Below are 26308 nucleotides of genomic sequence, written 5' to 3'. Positions count from 1 at the left end.
TTTCTCTGTTATCCACGATTTCTTATGTATACTATTGTTCTACTGGGGGGGGGGGGGGGGTTGATGCTTCTGAAATGTTTCTAGAACTGATCAATTGATCTGCAAATAGACCGCTGAAAACGAGTTCCCAATATCTTATTTCAGGTTTTTTCACGAAAATCCAGTTTATGCTCATTCAAATGTGCGAATAACTAATACGTGATGTGGCCGTAATTGTTACTAATGAGACCGATTTAACTCAATTTTTTTTACGCCAAGTACGATGACAAAACTGTGAACATTAATGCACACAATTTTAGTTTTTAGGGTTGCCCTACAGCCTGTGAACAGTCAGAAAACGTAAATAAGATTCTTTGCTATCAAACAAGACTAGTTTTTGGATATCAATTTACGCAGTAGAAAAAAACTGGCGGTTAACAACAATTTACAATTTTTCTTGCTTTATCAAGTTTTGTGACCACTTCGCCATAAATTAATACTAACAATCACCGCCGGAAGCTCAGGTTGCATAAGAAAACAGAATGAGTAATTTCAAATAATTTGATTCTTCCAGAGTTTAGTTTCCACTTAAACAAACACCTTTTCCAGAAATGCTCATTTATTTAAAAACAATATATTCCAACATTTCCTGTACTATTGTTTTCAAACACAGGTTTTGGATGAACAACTTAAAACTAAAATTTTTTAAAGATGCCGTATTAGGAAGTTGTATTTTCATAACTTTTTAATTTATGAGGTCAACGCGGGAAGTTACCCTTGCGTGCGAGTAACAAAATTCTTTACTTCTTTCACTGTTATCCACGTTTTTTCATGTATACTATTGTACCACGGGGGGGGGGTGATGCTTCTGAATCATTTCTAGAACTGATCAATTGATCTGCAAATATACCGCTGAAAACGACTTCTCAATATCTTGTTTCAGGTTTTTACCGAAAATCCAGTTTCTGCTCATTCAAATGTGCGAATAACAAATACGTGATGTGGCCGTAATTGTTACTATTTTGACCAGTTTAACTCAGATTTAATGCCAATACGATTACAAAACTGTGAACGTTAATGCACACATTTTTTGGGTTGCCCTACAGCCTGAGAACAGTCAGAAAACCTAAATGAGAGTCTTTGCTATCAAAAAAGACTAATTTTGGAATATCAAGTTACGCAGTAGAAAAAAACTAGCTGTTAACAACCAAATAAAATTTTTCTTGCTTTATCAAGTTTTGCGGGTTTTTCGCCATGAATTAATACTAACAATCATCGCCGGAAGCTCAGGGTACACAAGAGAGCAGAATGAGTAATTTCAAAAAATGTTTGATTTTTTCAGGTTTTAGTTTCCACATGAAAAAAATTGCACACCTTTTCCAGACATGCCCAATCATTAAAAAGTAATAAAGTCCAACATCTCCAGTACTATTGTTTTCAAATAAGTTTTGCATGAGCAACTTAAAACTACAACTTTTTAAAGACGCCAAATTAGGAAGTTGCACTTTTGTAACTTTTTAATTTATGAGGTCAACACGGGAAGTTATTCTTGCGTGCGAGTAACAAAATTCTTGATTTCTTTCACTGTTATCCACGATTTTTCATGTATACTGTTGTTCTACTGGGGGGTGATGCTTCTGAATTGTTTCTGGAACTGATCAGTTGATCTGCAAATATACCGCTGAAAACGATTTCTGAATATCTTATTTCAGGTTTTTTCACAAAAATCAAGTTTATGCTCATTCAAATGTGCGAATAACTAATACGTGATGTGGCCGTAATTTTTACTAATGAGACCAATTTAACTCAATCTTTTACGCCAAGTACGATGACAAAACTGTGAACATTAATGCACAAATTTTAGTTTTTTAGGTTTGCCCTACAGCCTGAGAACAGTCAGAAAACGTAAATGAGATTCTTTGCTATCAAACAAGACTAGTTTTTGAATATCATTTTACGCAGTAGAAAAAAACTGGCTGTTAACAACAAATTAAAATTTTTCTTGCTTTATCAAGTTTTGTGACCACTTCGCCATAAATTAATACTAACAATCACCGCCGGAAGCTCAGGTTACATAAGAAAACAGAATGAGTAATTTCAAATAATTTGATTCTTCCAGGTTTTAGTTTCCATTTAAAAAAAAACCTTTTCCAGAAATGCTCATTTATTTAAAAACAATATATTCCAACATTTCCTGTACTATTGTTTTCAAACACAGGTTTTGGATGAACAACTTAAAACTACAATTTTTTAAAGATGCCGTATTAGGAAGTTGTATTTTCATAACTTTTTAATTTATGAGGTCAACGCGGGAAGTTACCCTTGCGTGCGAGTAACAAAATTCTTTACTTCTTTCACTGTTATCCACGTTTTTTCATGTATACTATTGTTCCACTGGGGTGGGGGTTTGATGCTTCAGAATCATTTCTAGAACTGATCAATTGATCTGCAAATGTACCGCTGAAAAGGAGTTCTGAATATCTTATTTCAGTTTTTTTCACGAAACTACAGTTTATGTTCACTCAAATTTGCGAATTACTAGTACGTGATGTTGCCGTAATTGTCAGTAATTGTCACTATTTTTTTTACGCCATTGCAATTAAATAACTGTGAACGTCAATGCACACTTTTAGTTTTTTAGGGTTGCCCTACAGCCTCAGAACAGTCAGAAAACGTAAATGAGAGTCTTTGCTATCAAAAAAGACTAGTTTTGGAATATCAAGTTACACAGTAGAAGAAAACTGGCTGTTAACAACCAATTAAAATTTTCCTTGTTTTAATAAATTTTATGACCACTTCGCCATATATTAATCTTAACAATCATCGCCGGAAGGTCAGGTTAAATAAGAGGCAAAATGAGCAATTACAAGAAAATTTGAGTTTTTCAGGTTTTAGTTTCCACTTGAAAAATATTGCACACCTTTTCCAGAAATGCCCAGTCAATAAAAAGTTATAGATTCCAACATTTCCTGTACTATTGTTCTGAAATACAGGTTTTGGATGAACAACTTAAAACTACATTTTTTAAATGATGCCGTACTAGGGAGTTGTATTTTTATAACTTTTTAATTTATGAGGTCAACCCGGGAAGTTATCCTAACGTGCGAGTAACAAAATTCTTGACTTTTTTCACTGTTATCCACAATTTTTCTAGTGCTCCGTGATATGGTTAATAGCAAAACAGATATATTCTTGATTGGCAATAAGAATTGTGAGGTTTTTTAGATTGATAACTAATTGGGTTTTTCTTTCATTTCGGTCTTGTTTATTGCACGTAGATAAACTCTTGTTCAAATTATGGACTGTAGTCAGGGGGAAACTGACGGACAACACTTTCAAGATCTTTTTACTGTTGTCCACACACGCTTCCAACTCCAATCTTAAAATATTGTCCCAAAAATCTCTGCTAATTTTGAGTAAATTTAATAAATTAAATGTACTATTTGCAGAGAAAAATGCAAATGGGAGATGATAGGACTTCATTTTGACGCTGTAGTATTAAAAACCTTTCATTTTTCTTTTCATTATAGTAAGCAGTTGATCGGCAACTTCTTTTTTTTTGAAGTAAACATGTAAATTATTCTGATTATAGCGCTAAGGTTAGATATCCACATGCTTTCAAATGTTATATAAACTAAACACAGTATCAGTATTGTTATTAATATAATAATCTTAAAATTATGACTGTTCGTTTTCATAGGTAAAAATAAGATTTGAAGGCTCCCATTTGTCTATTTACGGGAACTTTCTTGTGCTGATCGAGTAAAAACCCGGTTAAAACATTTTTAAAGCATTTTTACTGTTAAAAGTTCTTATTGAAGAGAGCAATTTGTTCCATTTTTCATCCGTCGAGCACAGTTTCCTCATCCAAAGAAAGTTCACCAGAGGATTTACAACCATTTGGGGTTACCTCTCTCTGAGTAATTATAACAAATTTAAATTTTAAAATTGTTAGCGACAGATTTCAATAATTTTGGAAAATTCCTCAAAGTTTGATTTTTTTTAAAAGTTTTACATAACGATTATGTATTCATTGATGTTCACTTTAGTTTGCAAATCATGTTTTAAAAGTTTCTTTGCATATGTCTGTCGATTGAACCCGGGTCCAGGTGTCACCGCTAAAAATCGCTAACAGATGTAAGATTTGCGGTGATTTTGAGTAAAACTGTAAGATTTGCGTTCAATGCGATGAATGCGGTGAATAAAAATTTTTAAGCCGTGAAATTTTTTTTTCAGCGCTTAAGCGTTGAAAGAAAATTTTTCACCGCTACAAGCAGGATGCTGTGAAAAAAATTTTTTCACCGCTACCAACAGAATGTGGTGAAAAAAAATTTTTCACCGCTACCAGCAGAATGCGGTGAAAAAAAATTTTTCACCGCTAAAATCGCAAATCTTACAAATATTCACGGCGCTAATTTCAACGCTTATCCTATATTCACAGGAAATATCATTGATGTAAGTGACAGCAAAATTCACCGCAAAATTCAACGCAATTCTTACAAAAATTCACCGCTTTCAGCGCATTCAACGCTAAAAGATGCGGGCGCTTTGCGGTGAAGAAAGTTTTTTTTCACCGCTATTCACCGCTAATCTTACATTATTTTTTGACAAAACCTCGACCCGGGAAATAATGAACTCGAATTCGGGTCTACGAAATGAATTCATTTATTAACTCACGTCTTCGGTAAGGAATTGCAGAAGCATGTTGAGAATGTCTTCGGGGGTCTCAGGTTCGACACTGATTATCTCCATCACTTTTTGCACAATCTCAGTCTCCAGTGCCAATGAAAGCTGAAGCAAGGGAGCAAAATGAACTAAAATTTAGACAATAGTTTTACTTTCCTTAGTTTGAGAAATGAAGAGTCTAACGGAAAACAGACTAATTGTGCTCCCCTCCTATTAGTTTTATCACCTCACGAACAAATTACAAATATGCGGTGCTATGCAGGTTACTTAGGAAAAAACTTACGCGCTGGCGGGGAAGGGAGTGCGAGGTGCGAAGAAAATGACCGCTAACCTGGGGGGGGGGGGGTCAAAATAGATCTTAAAAAATATGAAGGACAGTCATTAGTTCTAACGAGTATTACCAATTCGAAAAAATCGGAAAAAATTACAATCACTTATATTAATCCGCTAACATTCTGCCAAATGAGAATTAAGGCACTGTTAAATTACTTCAAAGGCTTTTTGACAATTTTTGGGTCTACCAGCTCAAGTAAGTCATAATTCCACTGAATTTGAATCACAGCTTGACCTAGAACAGTATAAACACAGAGCACTCTAATCTCTTTTTATCTGAACTTATCAATAATAAAACTATGAAAATCGTAAATATGGCAAAACCGACCTCCGCCCTATTGCAAAAAAAAAACAAAAATACATAAAAGGAAAAGTCATGAATTATTGCATTCAGAAAGATTTCTACAATCAGAGACCGAATGCATCATAGTTCATTACAGTTCGCTCCTATGTTCAAATTTGCACAGATAAAAGCCGGTCTATCAAATTGAACGGGCTATTACAGATCACACAATTCAGGATCCCTGTATGTATGCCGATCAATCTGATAAAGGAATAAACAAAACGAAGGCAAAGATATATACCCAAGACCTGTTCGGGCTAATACGTCTCAACTAAAATTTAAATGGGGGCTGAAAATTAAATTAGTTAAATAGATTGTTTAAATAAACAAGCTTACACTGAGAAGTAATTAATCGGGTTGAGCTGATAGTTGATGAAGATGTTCTTGTGTAGGCACGTGTTTTAACCGTAGTTAACTTCCTCGTAGTTACTTTTTCTTTTTGAAATGCTGATAAGTTTAAAAATTTCTCTTTTGAATTTAGGGGTTTATGAAAAAAAGGAAGCAGTTGTTTGGTGCTGATTTCTGGCTCTCTTATGTCTCTCTAAATTTATTCCGTCGCACTTCGTTGAAAGAAACAATAAATTCCTCTCAGCTCAGTTTGGGCAAATAGGGAGCGAATCACAAACTCACATTCAAAGTGATGTGCTTCTTAATTTTCCTATTGGCCCAGAAAGCAAGACAATTAACTCTTTTTATCTCACGGAAAAATTATTGAAACTCCAAAAAAATCTAAAAAACTGAGAGCTTCAATTTTTGATCACGTAGGCGCCTGTTTTCTACTCTTCCCCTCTTCCAAAAGCACAGCAATTATGGCTTTCTTGGGGGATTTTTTTGAGGATCTATTGTCTTTTCCCCTGAAGCAATCTGCTTCACCTTTATTGAACTTGGGGGAAGAGATAAGCATTGCAACTGTCAAAAGAAGCGATTTAAATCAAAAGTAAGTGCGGTTATACAGGCCGGCCGCCTACGCTCAACAACGTATATTTTTCATCCTGAATATCAGCGAGGAGATCCAGGCCTAAAGTTGTGTTAATTTACATAAGTCGAACTAAGTTGTTTAAATACTTGTGTACTGGTAGTCTTAACGAGCGTTAATTTGTTTAGCGCGGAGTGAAAGAATGTTTAAATAACGCCTAAATACGTTCACCCTAATGCGGGATTAATTATCCGTTCATTTGCAACGGCTCTCGTAATACTAAAAGTCAAATTAGTTTGATTGGTAAGCGAAATTCATTTGATAATCTTAATAATTGCCTTACGCTTTGAACTTTACCACTTTTAAGAAACGATCTTTTGGAGTCCCTTTGAAACCCTTTTGCAAATCTGTAATCACGTTCTAGAAATCGTCACTGGTGGCTTCCCTCCATGCTTCAAAAGTTTAAATTTTTTTCAGCTAATCATACAAGGTCAAGTATGAAAGTGCGGTTAGTATGTATCATTTCTGTAAATTAATGAAAATCCATTTGATTACAAAATTAGCGCTTTAATGAGTGAGACAAAAAAATTCAGCGATATTAACTCATATTCTTATAAAGATAAAAATGGAATGAAGTGTCATCAATTTGTCACCACTAGTTTAATTTGGATGAAATCTTGAGCTTCCGAAGAAAATATCAATTGTATTGGTTGCACAGTAATGATTAGTGCAAATCAGATCAAGATATGAATAGTTCAATGCAACCTGATAAGATTGCACACAAGTTCTGCAGTTACAGTCCACTAAACCAATCCATAATTACGCTTCTGTTTAAAAATTATAGGAAAAAATTTTGAACAAATACTGCGGAAAAACCTCTACGCCAAGCCAAACATGAAAAAGTAGAACTTTTGTACTTATAGAGAGAACCATAGTCCACAGTCAATCTATTTTAAATTGAGATTATGCAAGTAATTTACTGCCTGATTATTTTATTATTAAAAAACTAAGTGACATTTTAATTTCCGGTTTCTAAGTGGAAAATATTGAGGAAATGAAGTGCAATTGCCCGTCTGTATAGTAATTGAAAAATTGGGATTAAGACAGTTAAAAATGTAATTAATAGCGATTGCAATGTATGTTAAATCCTATGATATTTTAATGTACATAGCAATGGTTGTATTGTAACTGCTAGAGTTTCTTTAAAAAAACAGGTACGGTTACAAAAACTTGAGAAAAAGCGCTATATATCAACAGAAGCAGTTCAAAGTTATAGCCACTGACCTTTCATTGTTTTTGAGTATAAATGATATATCTGCTTAATTTTTCTGTGAATGTGCTTAAATCTGAAGCATTCTGTGAACAAACAAAACTGCTCCTCTAACCTCAACTAGAGCTAATTTCGAAAAAAAAGAAAGAGACGTCAAGATATTTACTGCAAATAATTATCTAAAGCAATTGTTGCCACATAGATAATTGGTCTCAATATCACAGCATATAGTTTTATATTCTTTTCAACTTAAGGGGAAATGGACGAAATAAAAGAAAAAAAACTATTTTTTTAAAATTCTAGAAAAAAATGGTGTCTAAGGAAAAATTTGCTGCAAAATGAAGCTATTAATTATATAGTTTCATTTAGGAATCATCCAAAAACCAATGAAACATGTCATTAGTAATTCAAAGTGAGATGACAACAAAAAAACAAGCACAAAAAAATGACAATTCTACGAAGTTTCGTTGAAAACCTAGCGTTAAAGTAATAAAAGTTGAAAGTAATCGTAACCAATTATTTGGTTTTTATTTTGTTTCAATCAAAAACTAATCAGATCTTATTAGTGTTACTAAAGGACGAGACAAAAAGAACAACGATTTGGTCAATACTTAAAAAAAATGATTTTTATCGAAATAATAAAAACTGATAAAAAAAAACTAATCTCCAAAAGAAAGATTCTAAAAGTCGCAAGTATTAACCATTTTAAAAAAAATAACAAAATTTTAAAGCTGTCATGACATCTGCATGAGAAAACATTTAGAAAAGAATGAAAAGCAATTGAAGCATTTAGAAAAGAATGAAAAACAACTGAAGCATTCAGGAAAGAATGAAAAACATAAGGCGTGATAGCCGAGTGGTAAGGTGTGTGATTCAAACGCCAATGATTGAGAGATCAATCCCCAGCCTCCGTGAAACTGTCTGTGTAAGGATGAGCTCTTACTTAACCATAGCTTCAGGTTGACCATAGCCTGACCAATGTTGGCTGCAATGATGGTACCACGTGAAAGTTTCAGACGCAAAAAAAAGTGGCCATAGTCACCAAAAAAGAGCAATGCTGCTCATAGAGAAAAAATAGTCTGAAATGTGGGGAATAATAAGAAAAAGGGCAGCTGAGAACAGGCTACTGTAGGCCTAATGCTGTTCCGCTGCGATTACACAGGAACCAAAATTATTATTAGTAATTATTAATTCACGGGAAAAAACCCTCTTTAATACCGAAAACCTGTTCAAACGTTGATTTCTCTTCCACATAAAAAAATATAAAATCTGGGGAGAAATGTTTTAAAAGGCAACATCTCATTTCAAAAATTAATTTCCCCTAGATTCCGCAAAACAAAGCGAAACAACAAAAAAGTCTGTAAAAATAATCCAAGATTTGATTGAACTAACGATTTTGCTATCTAGGTAATTAGCGCGTAAAATGACCCTACATTTGAAAATAATCAAGAACGGAAGAGATCTAAAATATGTTTGTGAACTATAGTGGTGTCAAAGTCCTTAATAATATTAATTAAATGTCAATCATTTCTGTTTCGAAGCGTTCAGAGAAACCACTACCTTCTTCTTTGAAAAGTTTTATGTTTGAAAATTGGGGTCACAACTCCAGAAATCTTTTAATTCTTATCTTCGAAAAAAATCGGTTTTATTAGCCCAAATGGCTTTGTTTCGGGTTTTTACTCAAAAAATTTGGTCCGTCAAATACCCAAATAGAAAACAAAGTAGTAAAAAAACCAAATCATTTAGGCGGTTTGGCTAATAGGAATTTTTTTTGAAAACTAATTGTACAACAAAATTGGCTCTATATTTTGTATGTTTAAGCAGATTAAAATAAGCATCATAAGAAAACAATTTTTTATGTCATGAATGCAATTACAGAATGTAGTAGAAGAAATGGCGAAATTTGTGGAGGTCAATTTGTTCAGGTCGATTTCACGTCATTTTTTTTATATTGACTCTTTTTTCGGAAATTATTACCGGCATTCACTTTCCGAAGTTCTGGGCTCGCGAGGTGAGACAATTAATTACGATTATTTGAAAAAACTAGTCATTTTCCATGACCGTAGAGAGTGCATTACCAAAATTCGACAAAATTTTGTACTTTACAATGTTGTGACAAAATGTTTTCACTGAAAGTATTGTTTGCTCACTTCGTTCTCGTAAGGTGGGTATCCATACACCTCTCCCAGTCGCACTGTGATTGGCTGATTGCTGTCGTCAAGGTCCAACATGATTGATGCCCAGTACACTACTCCATTGCCGAGGTAATCTGTCACTCAAAAGAGAATCGCATTCGAAATAGATTTGCTCGGCTGTAAAACTTTTAAAAAAATCTCCAAAAAAACTTTACTAGCCAGGGCCCCACGACATAAAGTGGACCAATTGGTCTATTTCACCTCTTTAATTCAACAAAACGTATTTTAAAACATGTACAAAAAAGGGGGTTTTACATTATAGGATATTATGCTAAGTATATAGGATATTATCTACGACAAAAGAAGAATTATGCTAAGTGGTAATTATAAAAATGACTTCATCTCTTGTCAGCAATTTTTACAAACCTCACAATTTTAATAAAATGAAGGGTCGCTGGTTCGTAAAGAAGGCACATCAATTTGATTTTAGTAGGTTTATAACTAAACTCTCACCTGGTTCGGCTTCCCAGCTGTACCTCCAGACATAGGGATTTGGGTCCCACTTGGCAGCCAGTTGGGAATTTGATGCAATTGTGTCAATCACACTGTCGATCTCTCTCGATACATCTCTTTTATTCCTCAAAAGAGCATTCTCTTCACTCATCATCTTTATCGTCTCCCAGATGGCGTATCCTGTCTGGAAAAATAAATTCACAACTTGTCTTCTTTCTCGTGTGAGTAAAAAAATGTTTTGTTTCATCAGCCCGTGTAATTAGTTCTATACTCGTGTGTGTTTTTGCACTAATTATTGTTTGTATGGCCTTATTGTAGGCGTAAATAGCCATTGCGGTTATTATTGAAGGTGGAGACGGGCATGGACAGCATACACTAAGAGACGCAATTGCGTTTAAAATGGTAAAAGGCTAATTAGGCTGCTGTTCAAGTAAAATTGTCGTAAAGTATGGCATAGAAAGCAATCAGTTCTATACAAGATACCAAACTAATTCAGTAAAAGAGGAAACTTGAAATATCTTGATAACAATTTAATTAAACTTTAAGAAAACTTCATTCTTAGTCCAAATTTGCTTGTGTTTAGAGAATCTGGGTATTTAACCAACATCTCATCAAGACCTATCAACATTTTCAATTCAAACTTTATCTTTTGACAAAATTTAATAAGCTAATGTTTCAACATTATCTAGATTTTAACAATATGGGATATTGGTAAAGTTCCTCTTCACATGTGAAATGATAGCAATTTGTACGTAAATTGAAATTTACGTACCTTGTTCAAAATTGCTCTTTCTATGCCATTCTTTACGATAAAATTACATTTACCAACATTTATTATTAAAGGAGTTAAACCAATAAAAATTTTAAACAAGACTCGAAACACCATCAAATTTTGTAGCACCTAGCAAGATTTTTGATGAAGTGTTTTGAGGAATTATGTATGCTAAAAACAATTTATCGAATCTTTCCATGACTAACTTTATCTTGAGTCAACATTTATTATGAAAACCTATAGCTATAAGCTCAAGTTTTGTCAAAAAATATCGAATGTCTTTGCAAAATGCATCAAATTTAAATTGACTGCAAGGCTCTTCTGTTGTTCTCAGCAGATAACTATGTTAGAGTATACACTCTAGTAAGTAAGTTGTGATCATAAGATGGAGCTTGAAATGATAGCTCAATCTAAGAGAGCATAGTAAGACTCTCTTAATGTGGACCAGTTGGCTCAGTGGAGAGCACAGGATTGCAATCAATTAAGAGATTGTAGGGTCGCAACCCGGAAAGGTCCCAAACTTTACTCTCACTGTAATGGTGTTGACATAGAATCAACATAACGAGCAAAGAGTTGCTCTAATAGGCTATGGGTCCAGCTTAACGCTCTAGCCAGAAGTTGAAAGTTAGGAGTTACGATACACAACTTTAGGGGGTGTGTTAGAGTGTACACTCTAGTAAGTAAGCTATGATCATAAGATGGAGCTTGAAAAGATAGCTCAATCTAAGAGAGCATAGTAAGACTCTCTTAATGTGGACCAGTTGGCTCAGTGGAGAGCACAGGATTGCAATCAATTAAGAGATTGTGGGGTCGCAACCCGCAAAGGTCCCAAACTTTTCTCCCACTATAATGGTGTTGACATAGAATCAACATAACGAGCAAAGAGTTGCTCTAATAAACTATTTGATACAACAATTGGCACTTGTGAAAATATTAACAAGTGACAAAAAGTATTACGATTCTTTGATTGAGTTCCTGCTCCATAATGCACTCAAAACTTTTTCTTTGTTTTAAGATAGAAGAATTGAGGGTCGAATGATTACAACAAGCAGTGCGTTTCAGAAAAAATTTTTATTTTTAATTGAACTAAAGTGAAACTCAAGGCAGGACACTTGTTCATAGTAAACAATGATAATGACACAAGCCTGTCCAGAATAAAACGTTTTTGAAACGTACTTGAATTATGCTAATGTTTATAAATTACTTTGTCACATAGGATAAAATTAAAACAAAAAGTACCTCAAAGCTTATAATTTGTTCTTCTTGAAAAAGGATGAAGTCACAAGAAATTTAAGAGCGTACAATGTGCTGACAACTTTTCAAACCAGTCTAGAGATTTTAATTTAGAAAGAACAAAAAACAATATGAAAGAAATTGCAAAGAGTTTAGAAAATTCTTTTAGTCAAAATCTGTTAAAACTCAACGTGCAAATACAAGAAATGATATTTTTTGGTCAAACATTGTTGGGTAAGAACATCTTAAGTCAACAAAAAACAATTGGTGAAAATTTCATGTATGGAAACAGCTACCAGTATAGATCTCCGTTTAATCTGCGACAACCAATCGAAATTCCGAGCGGAAATTTTGAAAATATTTGCTAAAATAAAAACAGCTCAAAAACCAGCACTCAAAAACATATTTTACTAGCAAGCATGGATTCGATCTATTTAAACCACTCTACTGTTTTACTGAAAGGATTGAGTTAAAAAATACTTTAAGGAGCCTCGAAAATGAGATTATTATTGGGCAACAAACAATTTAGTTTTTCTTGGAACATTACACAACGAAAAAAAAAATAAATATAGAATCGTCACCGTAAAACTTAAATTTGCAACATATTTCCTTGAGGATCTCGAAAAGATCTAAGACAATGAACTTCCAGCCTCTCGCGGATTGAAACTGACAAAAATTAAAACCAGTGGACACCCGGTGGTAACAAACTCTCCAAGTGATTACCAAAACCACGCAGACTACAGCAAAACAATCATATGATGGAATGCATTACCACATAAGGTAGAGACCATAAAAAGCTAAAGACTAATGAAATAACTCATGCTAAAAAGCGTAAGAGCATTTAAGGTTTTTAACCATAAACTTTTTTGGAAAACCAGCACATTCAAACCAGATCAAAACTGGACAATATATCTCAAAGAGAAAAAATCGTCATTGTTGATATTTTTCAATTTGCTTCCGTTGTTCATTTTTTTACATATGCCAAAAGTTATTTCACGTTATTGATTGCGCTCTATTATTCTGCTACTATTTATGTGCATGAACTTTCTAATTACGTATTTTAAGACTCTTTTAGATAGAATGTTAACATTAAAATGATTATGTTGGAATTGCGTAAAGTGAAAAATAAATCAATCTATTTTTGATGTGACTTTTTGAGAGCCACGTTGCCTTCTTACCAAACAAGAAGGTATCAGCTTTCTTCGTTCCATCACACCTGAAGGATCCGTCCATTACACCGCAAAGGCAGACCTGAATTGCTTTGGTCAAATTTGACCCATCTACTACCTAAGTTCCTTTCCTATGTTAACACATGGGACTCACAAAAACTTGGCGGAATCGAGTTACATTCAAAAGCTAGGCTAGTGATATTGAACGCATCCGAATTCCGTGAGGGCAAAATCAATCATAGTCATTTCAGGTCTTCCTTTGCTGTGTAATAAGTCATCTTTCTCTAAAAAATAGGGTTTCAACTTTAGAAAATAAATTATTGTAGAACGTCAAATCTTAACCTTGAAATTGTCTCCTTTTTGTGTGAGGATTCGTTCCATCATATCTGCGACTGTTTTGTTGTCACAGTTGAGCAACTTCCTGCTCAGATCCATAGCCACGTCAATTGGGGCATCTCCACCCTCTTCAGAGTCCAGGTACTCCATCAAACTCGGCTGCATGTCCTGAATTTGGAAAATATTAAATCGGATTTCATTACTTGGTTACATAAAATGATTGGCTATATTAAAGAGATTTTCTGATTGTAAATATTCTGTGTTTCTCAGTTTAGCCGCTATTTGACATCCATGACGATAACACTCTATGCGCCAACTTTGCCAAAAAAATGTCAAGAATTAGAAAAAAAACATGGTAACTAAAATAACATAATTGTACATTGCTCTGCAATTTGATCAGTCGCGAACTATAATTTAAAAAGAGTGAAGCCAAAGGCTTTATTGATCAAAAGTATAGAAAAGTATAGCTGGATAAACCAAGAACAAACCTGAATTATTTGGGGGCGATTTTTCAAATTTTGAGACATTTTAGCATTTTAGCTCCAAAGAGCGCTGGACACTATATATTGTAATAGTTGCCAAGATACCCCCCCCCATCTATGTTACCCAATAGAATCAGTTAACAATTTTTTGAAATTTTTTAAAACAATAAACGTATAACCAGAAGTTTTATAATAAAAACTGCAGTGTTTGCTAGCTTTGTATCTTAAACAGTGATAACCAAATGTTCATCGACACAGAGGCAAGCAGATAGCAAAATTTCATTTGTTTGGAGGAAAAGACAACAAAAATTTTGAAATTTTGCCATAAATATGTGCATTTTTTAACTTTGTGGTTATCCGCAGTCAAGTGTTTTCTATGCTTGAGCATCTTAGGGACGTGTCTCTCTTTTTTCTCAAAATTATCAAAAACTGTTTAACGATTTCGTATCTCAAAACGGGGACAAAAACAAAATTTTTTTGGAGATAAGAAGTGAGAATTTAACAAATGTTTGCTATTTGGAGTCAGTAAAGAATTGAAAAAATGGAATTGATTGTGAAAATACCACAAAAAGTTAAGCTTTCAGTTTCTTTAACTCGGAACACGTTACTAATAAGGTTATACTAACACTCTGCGTTGTCAGCAGGATTCGCACTGTCGAGTGGATTTTTGAAACATTCACTGATTTCTACGCCATAAATCTTTTCAAGCTTCCTGTGGTATCGAACAGATACGTTTGACTGTAGAGCCATTTTTGAATTATCCACACTCAACAACCTTTTGTCTACTTTGCCATTTTGTAGTACCATATAATATTTGTGATTTAAACTGCTTATTTTCTCAACAACTATTTGTCTAGTAATAGGTACTACTAACAGGCTATATATAATTGTACAGAGATCCGGAATTTAGTATAAAGTAGCACAGAGCTGGGGGAGAAACAAGGAGTTAGGGCCCCTTCCTTCTATCCTGCGTCAACTGCCAGTTACTTAAGTTTTAACTCATGATTTTCAAAACGAGTCATCGTAAATTTTGATTTGAGTCTCATTTTGGATATGCACGTGGTCGCTGTCCAATTTTTGTTCAAATTTTAGTCAGGCGATACTCTAAAATATTTTGAATTGAATTGTAGAAAATATTTGTCAACAATCGATAACAAGATAAAAGTTTACTTTTGCATATCTTGTTTAACTGCTGCTATGCGTCATTCCAAGGTACTATGGTTCAATTACCAGAATTAAAGCAAAAATATTATTCGATATGAATAATTACAGGAAATCTCGTTAGAAAAAAACTAATCAAAAGTAAATACAAGGTTAAGTAGAAAGGAAATTTCTAGTTTCAGATATCTTAAGAAAATTAAGAAAACTTAGGAAATTATAGCAAAGTACTAACCTTGGGTTATTTCTCCGAAATTTCGAATTATATCATAATGAAAGAACAATGAATAAGTAAGTTAGAACTGTACAAGTGGTTTATTGAACAAATATTGATTTTGATTAGTAATGATAGTTCTGAATTGTTTATATCTCTATTATTTACTTTTGCGAAGTGTATATACCGCTTGATTTTTGTAGATTTTCAGAGCTACTTTTCAATCCAGTTTTGTAAGTGAAGTCTCTCCTTTCTGTTGGTAGGACAGAAAGTTCGTAGTTAGATTTCGGCTTGTTTTTGATATAATTTTCTCAGTAGGCATAAGTACTAGAAGCTAGCTGGTGTATGTTAACTTTTTTCTAAGTATAAGATTGTGCCCAATTTTCTTTATAGGTTAGTAAGGATGGAAGGTCTTTAAGAGAATTAAAGTCGCCTAGAGAGCTCACTTAGAGAAAAACAATACTTAGAAAATATTTTCAGAGCTTGTTGGAATTTAGAGGCTAAGGCCCCCGAAACATTTTAGCTGAATTTTAAATTCTACATCGGCGACACAGATGAGATTAGTTGATTAGAGAGGGATTTGTGAAAAGGAGAGATGTTAAGATTATTGTTAGTTATTTTTAAAGAATAAATGAATGGTGCTTCGCATATAGTCTTATTTTGTTTCCTTATACTCTTTTCCGGTGCTTTTCAGCGATGAGTTAACGTGTTCAAGAGGTTGTCTAAAAGTTCTCATCATAGCAAAAACCTAGGTTCCCTGTTTTTATCAGTCACCGACTGATATGATCGGTTAACGCCCCGAAAAACAATATATGTCTGGGCACAGTTATACAAAGGACGAATCATTGACAGCTTTGTTATGAACGTTTTAAACAGAGTAGTTTTTATCAACCCAGTTTCTGGATTCTAAATTAACTTGCTATTTTACGCTCGTCGTTATCCTCAATAGTTTTAGTGTTCCCTTTGTTTCAATTTTTCTAAATTCTTAGGATTATTCGATAGAGTTGGTGTAATCTCAGAGATCGACTAGAGAATTAGAAAAGAGCCAAGATACATTCTCGAGAATACACTTTGATCGGTACCAGCTTTGATTTAGTCGGGAATAAGGTCTCTAGTAATTTTGTAGTCTTTTATGTGTTTGTAAAATTACTTGGAGTCAGAGTTTGTCCTTAGTTCAGAATACAGCATAGCTACTCTTGAAAATATAGATGGTTTTACAGAGATCACTCCTCTGAGAGGTAATAATTATTAAAGAAACTAGGAGAGTATTAGAGAAGATATATCGCAAAATTGGTACTTTGGTCCGCAAAGTTTAGTTTTTTATTCAATTAATTCTGCAGTAAAGCAAGGTCGAATCTACTATTGTGTGCGTTGATACTGTTAGACTTTTTCAAGGAGAGTTATTTTTTTTTCTTACAGGTTGACAACATTCAAAGCATTTTTGTACTGGCTGGTGCGCTTCAAACTCTGTTTGCTTTCCAAAACATGCATTGATTGTTTCCAGCAAATGACACGGCACAAAGTGGCGATGTGGTTCAACGCAAGGCAGAACAGCTGCTCACCAAAGATCTACGACACTATACTAACCAACATTGTCAGAATGATCTTCAATCAAGAACCAGAACAACAGACACTCACCACTGAAAGGGGGTTCAAAGCACTCTCAGGCGCATTTGGAGAGTTCCCAAATGCGAGCTGTGACCCAATGAGTTGAATCGTTCAGTAGAATTATAATGTATAAAGCAACCATGTGGTGTTGAGGAGAGTCTATGACTTTGAATGGGCAATGCGTTGAAACATTTGGAGTTCTGTAGATTGCTGACCATTGGAAAGATTACAGACAAACGGAGAGAAACTACAAAACAACTGTTTTCCAAATGATTCTAACTAAAAGAAAAAGTATAATCTTTGTTCATGTCTTTTTCTTGTATTTTATGTTTTTGTAACTATTCAAGAGAACAGTTAAGTCAAATAGGGTGCTGTAGAAATGGAATTTCTATCTTAAGATATCTTAATAAAATTTACACAACTTAAGAAATTATGGCAAAGTACGAACATGGGGTTATTTCTCAGAAGTTTCGAATTAAATTATAATGAAAGAACAATGAATAAGTAAGTTAGAACTGTATGAGCGGTTTATTGAACAAATATTGATTTTGATTAGTAATGACAATTCTGACTTTGTCTAAAATGAACGGATTTAGAACCTTTGATGAAACTTAAGATTTCTCAGCTGAAATTGGAGGTTACTTAGTTATCTACCAAATTGGAGATAAACTTAATTCAACCATGTGACTTTTGGGACATTTTCGCATACAATTAATTTATAAAAAGAAATCGGACTTGATTATATCTTTATTATTTACTTTTGGGGAGTGTATATACCACATGATTTTTGTAGATTTTCAGTGCTTCTTTTCAATTTAGTTTTGTAAGTGAAGTCTCTCCTTTCTGTTGGTAAGACGGAGAGTTCGTAGTTAGATTTCGGCTTGTTCTTGATTTAATTTTCACAGTACGCATAAGTACCAGAAGTTAGCTTGTGTAAGTTAACTTTTTCTAAGTATAGGTTTGTGCCCATTTGTCTTTATAGGTTAGTTGGGGCGGACGGTTTTTAAGAGAATTAAAGCCGCCTAGAGGGCTCACTCAGTGAAAAACAATACTTAGGAATTATTTTCAAAACTTATTTGAACTTAGAGGGTAAGGCCCCGAACCACCTTAGCTGAATTTTAAATTCTACAGATTGTAGATATAATTTATACCTTTTTTATATTTTTTTTATGCAAGTAACTTTTCATTTGATTTTTGTGACTGTTTGGTGAAAAATTTAAATAATTAAAAATTCAAAAAATTAAATATTTAAGAAATTTACAGATACCTTTGCGCAGACAGAGGTCACGTTGAGACTTCGTGTGAGTGCCCTTTTGACCTTGGTTGACATTGTCTTTTTGAGACATCTGCTCTGAGCCATGTCCAGTGGACTACTAAAACTGCTGCTTGCAATATCAACAGTCGAGTACATTGTAACATTCATGATTTCAGGACTGTACAGACTGTTGTAGGACTCTCCGACACTGAAACAGGATGAAAACAGAATGAGATAGACTGATCATCAAAAACTGTAAGAGTCGAAATTGGGGAAACAATTCCTGTTTTCTAAAAGAGAAATCGTTAGTTTAGGAGATAAAAGCGGCAAAAAACTCCAATTTTGTCAAAATTGTGCTTCTTTGGGAAAATTTAAAAAGAGAAATACTTTTACCGGTGCAAATTGATTACGGTAAAGGGCAGAAAGGAGGTGAAAGTTAATAGAGCACTGCTAGAGCTGGGTACCCTTTTTTTAACTGTAGTACTAACTTACTCTGTATATATAGGCGCGATGGTTTAGAACGCAGAAACAGCATGAACTACAGCAAAATTGTAGATAATAAGAACTTACATACATGACAAAGTATGCTCAGTTACACATTTTTGAAAACCATGATGACATTTTGCTCCACCATAACGCATAAAAACAACCATTAGCTGGTCAAATTAAGCATAGTAGATGCACAAAAAACATATAAGGACAAGACTTGAATTACAATTAACCCAAAGATAGGAATCATCTAATTACATGACAATTTACATCTTCATAGCAACATAAATGGAAGACCCTATAGGCGCAAAATGAACATAAAAAATCTAAAAACAAATATAACATTTCTTTTTTCAGGTCCTAGCGTTTGAAGAACCACTAAAAATAACATAATTTATAAAAAATATTGATTTTATTCAACCTTAGAATGAGTATGCAATACAAAAACCTTGTGGGAGTCAACAACAAACACAGCAAAAAAGGACAAAATTAAAGAAATCGGCAAAGATCTTAGAAATCGGCGAACATCTTAGAGAGCCAGTGTCGTTGAACAAAAAAACCCTCATAGCTGCATACCAAAATCACAGGCCAACCCACCCCCCCCCCCTGCCCGTCCCCCCAAAATACCCATTCCTATTTTGAGTCACAGTAATCAACTGAGGGGGTTATAAGCTCTCACAGCCAAGTAGGCTGGGAAGCAGGATATGATAGTGGGCATAGCAGGGGAAGAGGGTACCTGACCCAGATGATAAATCTAGGGACTTGAAAATCGGGATTACTAAATGTTAGGGGGTCTACGCAGGTGCAACTACTGTGAAAATGGACCAGTACTGGATTCGAACCAGCATCTCTTTCTTCAAAGCCTAGTGTGCTACCCGTTTACACCAACTTGTCTTAAGCTCTCGAACTTTGGCATCTCTTATAACCCGTTCTCACGTTCTTTCTTGTTCCTCAAGACTTCTTTTCTCTAGCCAAGTATACATCGAACAAGTAAGGCTTCTTGTCAAGCTATTTCAAGCTTATCTTATGCACAATTTACATTAGGTTGTTCTCTCTCAACCTTCTAACACTAAATATTCAAAATTCTCACCTGTACGAATTGTAGTCAATATTGTAAATAGCCTCGACCAATTCCTTCTCCTGTTGTTCAGTTTCACTTTGGCAGTTTGCAATGATAGTCTCCCACTGTTTCATCAGTTCAAGTGCATCGTTTCTCCTGTCACATTCATCCCCTTCAGCCAAACACTTTGCCACTAACTGTTTAGTAGGTGCCTGGGAAATGTTCTGCAAAACAACAACAACTATAATTACCAACTGAAATGTAGAAATGTAAACAAGACCACTAAGGCAGCGGATTAATGGTGTCACAATGTCCTCGAAATTTGATTGTAACATGACGTCAAAATTTGAATTTTTACTTCTGAAAATCAGGGGATGTTAACTTATTTTTAACGTTCAGCAAGTAACTTAAGCAAATAACTTAAGCATAATTTAAAATGATTAAATTTTACAAGCTATGAGAGTTAAATTGAGATGCAGGGAAAGATAAACAAGACATGGACTCATAATATTGAAAGAGCGCTAATGATCCAAAGTAAAGGGTCGAACAGATACCCCCGGAAAAATACGTTTTTATCAAGTTTTTTGCCAACACTTTACAGAGGCATCATTTCGGCCAGTGGTTCAGCTGAGTGAAAGTTAATTCCACGGTGGTTCCCTAAACGTGCCCGTACCGAACTCCAAGTACGAATCAGTACTCGGCACGTCTAAATGCAATCCTTCAACAGTACTGATTCATGCCAATTTTTTTTACCTGCCAACGTGCGTTCATACTGATTTTAAAATTGTCAGAATTGAGCCAATTCTGATTTTTCACTTGCCAGACTGGGGCCAATTCTGATTTTTCACTTGCCAGACTGGGGCCAAATCTGATTTTTCACTTGCCTGACTGGAGCTAATTCTGATTTTTTACTTGCCAGACTGGGGCCAATTCTGATTTTTCACTTGCCAGACTGAGGCCCATTCTGATTTTTTTCAAAAAAAGGTCCGAAAATAGCTGGAAAACTTAAAAAATAGCCCACAAAATTGTCAAAAATAGCCAGAAAACGGAGCCAAAAAAAGCCCGGGGTGCTAACTTACTGTTTGGCATGGCCCTGGTATGATTTTACTGCACCCCGCAGAAATCGTGGCATGTTACAAATTTTCTGGAACTCGAAACTTTCACTCGAAAAATTTTGGAGAGTTAGTTTAGACTTGGGATCACTTGCCAAGTGCAATTCAAGTCTGATATGACTAATACAATTGACATTGTACTGATTTATGAAGAAAGACTTGCATTTATAGGTGTCCAGTACTGATTTGTACCTGGAGATCGGTACGGATGGAGCCATTAAGGATACACCAAAATTTTTTTGTTAGTTCATCGTTGTTATTGCCTTCATAAAAATTAAAAAAAAAACTCCAAGGGCGACTGTGTAGCTGTTTTGACTGTTTTCTGCGAATTGCTTGTCACGACTCTTCGGAGATCAGTACTGGCGAGAAAATTGCAATAGAATACATAAAATCTTATCCCATAGCAGAGTTTGCTACTGTTTCAGGTTTCTGTAGTATTCATCAGCTGGTTTTTTTAGTATATATATATATATATATATATATATATATATATACTTTTATTATTAATTACTGGTTGTACACAACGGAATTAATAAAATTTGAACACTTTATCACACTCCTTATCGCCACTGTTACTAAGTAAACAGTGGCGATAAAAGAGTAGTGATAAATTCGTAGTCTAATGATAGAAACAGTTTGATAAACTTGTAGTCTAAAAAACAAGCATGATTGCAACAGGTGTTGACTAAAAAAATTACCACACGGTTGTTATCGCCCTCGAAGTTATCATAACACCTCGGCTTCGCCTCGGAGTTTGATAACTTCTCGGTGGCGATAGCAACCGTGTGGTATTATTCATTAGGTTACTTTAACGCAAAAATTGCGGTGGTTTACTTTTCTTAACCAATCAGCTTGGTTCAAAATTATTTTGTTACGTCTGTTCTGTTTGTTTGTTGAGACGTCACCGTGAGCTACAATTTCCATTATTTTCACATAAGCGTTTCGTTGCAGTTATTCAAGCAAGCCTAAGTAATCAGATTTGTCCAATTCAAATTACGTTAATAAACTTAATTTTGCTCAAACTGCTAACCCTCTCAAGTTATGGAGGTAATTGTACTTTACAAGGGCAATGAATGCAAATCTACAAATTTAGACTGCAATCAAATCCATTTTCACATGGCTCGATTGTTGTCAAGTAGACATTAGAGAACCCAGGGTACGAATTTTTTGGTCGCTAAGTATATGTTAGCACATGAATCTTAGCGGCCCGAGGGGGGCTAAGATTCATGTGCTAACTTATTTAAAGAACCAAAGGGAACGAAAGAAATGCTTCCGTTTCCAAAGCGAAAGCCAAATGTTTCCGTTTCCAAGGCGAGGCAAGTGCTTTCGTTTCAGGTTTTGATGGGAAATGAAAACTAATATCAAAATTATAATTATTAATGAATACTAATGTCAAAATTATTAGTGGGTTTGGCCTCACCACCAAAATTATGTTTCCTAACGGGCCGCTAAGTTGGGGCCGCTAAGTTAGGGCTGCAAAACTAAGCATTTCACTTTTGCACGTGCTAATTGCTTATTGCACGTGCCTCCAAGTTTTCGGGTCTTTCCCATTATAGCCCCCCCCCCCCCCCAGCTTAGTGGTCAGATAACCTAGAGCCCCCAATCATGGTAATTATACCATAATGGGGGGCTATAATTTCATGGGGGTCTATAATGGGAAAGACCCCAAGTTTTAGGGACCAAAAAATTTGTACCCTGGGTTCTCTAAATAAGTTAACACATGAAATTTACCCCCCTCGGAGCTTGTGCCCAGCACTGGGGCGCAAACGACCTTGTGTCAGGGCACTAGGTCCCTCGGGTCGCTAAGATTGATGTGCTGACATATACTTACAATACGCACGTTAGAGTTTTAAAATGCAGAAAAGTATGCAGTGACAGATTTTAAAATCTCAGAAGTTCTTTTATACATACGAAAAGGTTGACTTTCATGAACTTTCGGCTTTTTTCAAACTATCAAGTTGCGTGTTTTAAGGAAAGTAACATCAGAAGTCACTTAGAAATTCTGGCTGAACATCTCTTTTAAAGTGACTGCTCCCCCCCCCCCACCCCTCATAATCGGCAGATTATTGTACAAATCGTAAAGAACAGTCACACCTCTTTATAATCTATGCGAATCGTTATCAGTGTGAAAACAAGCATTAGCAGTTTAGGGGGGGGGGGGGGGCAGACGGAAAACATCCCAGTACTGAATTAATCTGAATGTTAGGTGCAGACTTACAAAATAGTAGAAGAAATCGTTGGCCGGAGTGAGCCCCAGCATGAACTCTTGCTTGTATGTGATCATGCAGCTCTTGTCCTCGAAACATCTCTCCATGAAACTCATGTCCAGACGCTCACTCCTGAAACACAGTGACCAAGTTGACCCCAATCACATTAGCACTTTGGTTAGAAACAACCATTTAAGTTTAGTAATTTTTTGCTTTTTCTTTTCATTTATGTCAATGCATGTTTCATATGATTGCAAAATTATGAACTATAAAATACGCCGCAAAAAAAAAGAGTTCATCGAGCAAATTTACTCAAAATGTCAATTGTGTTTACCACTGATGTAGATGATATTTATTAGCGTGTGTACTGGAGTGAAAATTAGTTCAAATTTTACTATAAATAGGAAACATGTGCCGTATCATTGCAAATTTTTCTCGCCCAAAGCGCATTTATCATTCAATCTCACCGAACGAGAAAGGAGAATTTAAAACGCGCGCAGTTCTCATCTAATAAGTGGGGAGCAGTTTCGTATTTCAATCTCACCTATTGAGAGGAGAGAGTTTATAATTAGGTATCAAATTAGAGTGAATTCAGTAATGAACATTTCCTTCACTTATTCAATCGGGAGGGACGGGGAGCATTCCACGTGATTCTATTGACCTGATGAAACTGATTATCATGTCCAACCAAGCTAAAATTAACCATGGGCAAAAACTAATTATTAATTCAGTCCTTGTCCTCAAAAAATTTGCAAAAAAGCGTGATAATTTGTGCCAATATTTTGTTTCTTTAATGTTCGCTGACCGTCACTGTTGTTCAATATTGAAGGTTTGACCTGTTCTGCTCAAGATACATTTTTCTGTGTGAAAAATGATGATTTTAATCAATAAGGAAGACACACATTTCTCCAATTTTTGTTTAGAAAAGAATTTGATAGTGGTTTTAGAATCTCAGTGGTGCACTAAGAAAATTGCTATCCTTTTAGTGTTTCTTATCAAAACGGTTCTTGAAAAACTAAAATTCTTTGGTCGAACATAAATTTAAATATGAAGACCAGATATATGCCTCAAATTAGAATTAGGCTGCTGCATGTAACGTCTAACCTGAACCAATACTGTCAACGTCCAGGTCCATTATCAGTTGTGAGTTAGAGTTGCAATAATGCTAATTTTGGAATTCAAACATTTCCTGGACAAGTATAATCCTGGCAACTAGTACATTAATAGAAAAATGTTTAGGAAACTAAAAAACTAATTTTACAGACTCTGCGTTGCCTTTTCATTAGCAAATAAATAATGAATACATAATGAAAAAAATTATCTGTTACCAACTCTACAAGTTTTAAAAACAAATTCAGTTCCCCGACCCTAGTGCCATGGTAAAACAGTGCCGAAACATTGTATTCCAATTGTATATCGTCGGCCCAGTACTGTATCAGTGTATCCTAACAGTATCTTGCAACTCATGATGTGCAGTATAAACCACATAGATACTTTTTTATGAAAATGGACTGGGCATTCTTGGTTGTGATTCCCATGATTTTCATAGCAAAAGAAGCTAAAGTGTGAAATTTAAAAAAAAAATGAAATTTTGGGCTATGCACTTTTTGAGCATGACGCTGACTTAACCTTAAAACGTTGCAAGAAACGAATTAAGATTAGCAAAGAAACCGCCAAAACCAGTAAATACACGCCAAAACCAGAAAATACACACCGAGTGCCTGGAACCTGGCAAATTTGGACCGAAATTGCAGATTTTTATGGTTTTGGGGTTTCAGATTGTAAAGGAATTTTGTATGAATGTGTTAGTTTTAACTCCGGAAACAGAAACAGTTCTAGGCTGACGATATACAAATGGAATACAACGTTTCGGGAGAGATTTACTATGGCAGAAGGGTCCGGGAATGCATTTTGTCACAAGAGATCATGTAAACAATCAATCTAAACTCATTACTTCAGTATGCTTTTAAGATTGCTCAGAGCAAATGCAGAACTGGATTTTTTACTGTTCAGAGTGTTTTCAGAGAGCGTTTTTTCACTGTGATTTTTGTCTGAACAGCGTAAAAAGTGACATGATCATAATCTGTTCATAGTAAAAACGCAGACTGAGAAATACTATGATTCAGCGCTGATTTACAATGTTACTATCGTCCGAGTCGCGCCTTCTTTTCGGTTCTGATTTTTTGAACTTGACAATTTTATGTATCCGTTCATCGTCATTCTTTCTTTCTGACAGCACGATCAATTATTGTTCCGACCCTCTTGAGGGGGGAGGAACTATATACTCAACTGGGTTTTTTTTTGTTCCGTGAATTTTCGCCGCTCGATATATTCATCGTAGAGAGTTGAGACTGGTATCATTAGAAAGCTCATCCAGCGTAGAATATGGAATTAAAAAGATTTTTTTAATTTTCGATTTCTACAGAGAGTTATCGAGGTTTAAAATTCTGAGAAAAGAAGAGTGAATTCACGTTGTTTTTATTCACATTTTCCGGAATTTTTGCCTAAATTTTCGCCAATTTTGCTAAAATTTGTTATAATTTTTAAGAATAGTGTCGTTGATTTGATTTTTGAAGACAAACAAGCATTGTTGATTGTTTTGATTTAATTTTTTTGGTCAAAAAATCTGGATAAAAATTTCAAAATTTAGACTTTTTCATCAAAAACAGCACGAAATAAGCTAATTTAGTCCACTTTGATTAAATTTGCCGACAGTACATCCCCAAACAACACTCAAAAAATCTTTGTAGACTCAGAGGGGGGCTATTTCTACTTCAGAGTCCGCTGAGAGTGCACTGTAGTTAAAACGTTGCCGTTTTTTGCCAACTTTACTCGTTGATTATCAAAAATGCAGAATTTATTTTGAGTTTTCAACTAACAAATTATCTATATCTACAATATTCGAAAAATCAGTTATTCCTAAGGGACAATAAGTATTATTAGGGCTTGTTTTTGGCCATTCTAGGACTGTTACAATCCAAAAAAAATCGGGTTTTAATCAGTCGGTCTTTTTTTTAAAAAAAAAAGACTTTTTTTTA

The 26308-nt window shown here is 34.7% G+C and overlaps 1 protein-coding gene across 2 annotated transcripts in view; it reads right to left on the bottom strand.

Annotated features, from left to right (window-relative positions):
• LOC142349426 (uncharacterized) overlaps nucleotides 1-26308 on the bottom strand; it is a 63238-nt gene that overhangs the window by 20480 nt on the left and 16450 nt on the right. Inside the window, exons 3-9 of one of the 2 annotated variants that reach the window (XM_075400971.1) lie at nucleotides 23282-23402; nucleotides 19982-20175; nucleotides 18415-18610; nucleotides 13692-13853; nucleotides 10176-10359; nucleotides 9678-9802; nucleotides 4657-4770 (exon numbers count right to left, since the gene is read on the bottom strand). In XM_075400971.1, the coding sequence (XP_075257086.1) occupies nucleotides 4657-4770; nucleotides 9678-9802; nucleotides 10176-10359; nucleotides 13692-13853; nucleotides 18415-18610; nucleotides 19982-20175; nucleotides 23282-23402 (1096 nt within the window). The remainder of the gene's footprint in view (nucleotides 1-4656; nucleotides 4771-9677; nucleotides 9803-10175; nucleotides 10360-13691; nucleotides 13854-18414; nucleotides 18611-19981; nucleotides 20176-23281; nucleotides 23403-26308) is intronic. The other variant, XM_075400972.1, reaches the window with a different exon arrangement.

The sequence above is a fragment of the Convolutriloba macropyga genome, chromosome 11 (assembly GCF_964194025.1).
Source record: "Convolutriloba macropyga chromosome 11, txConMacr16.3, whole genome shotgun sequence".
Classification (NCBI taxonomy): domain Eukaryota; kingdom Metazoa; phylum Xenacoelomorpha; order Acoela; family Convolutidae; genus Convolutriloba; species Convolutriloba macropyga.
This window is presented reverse-complemented; position numbering and strand designations above follow the sequence as displayed.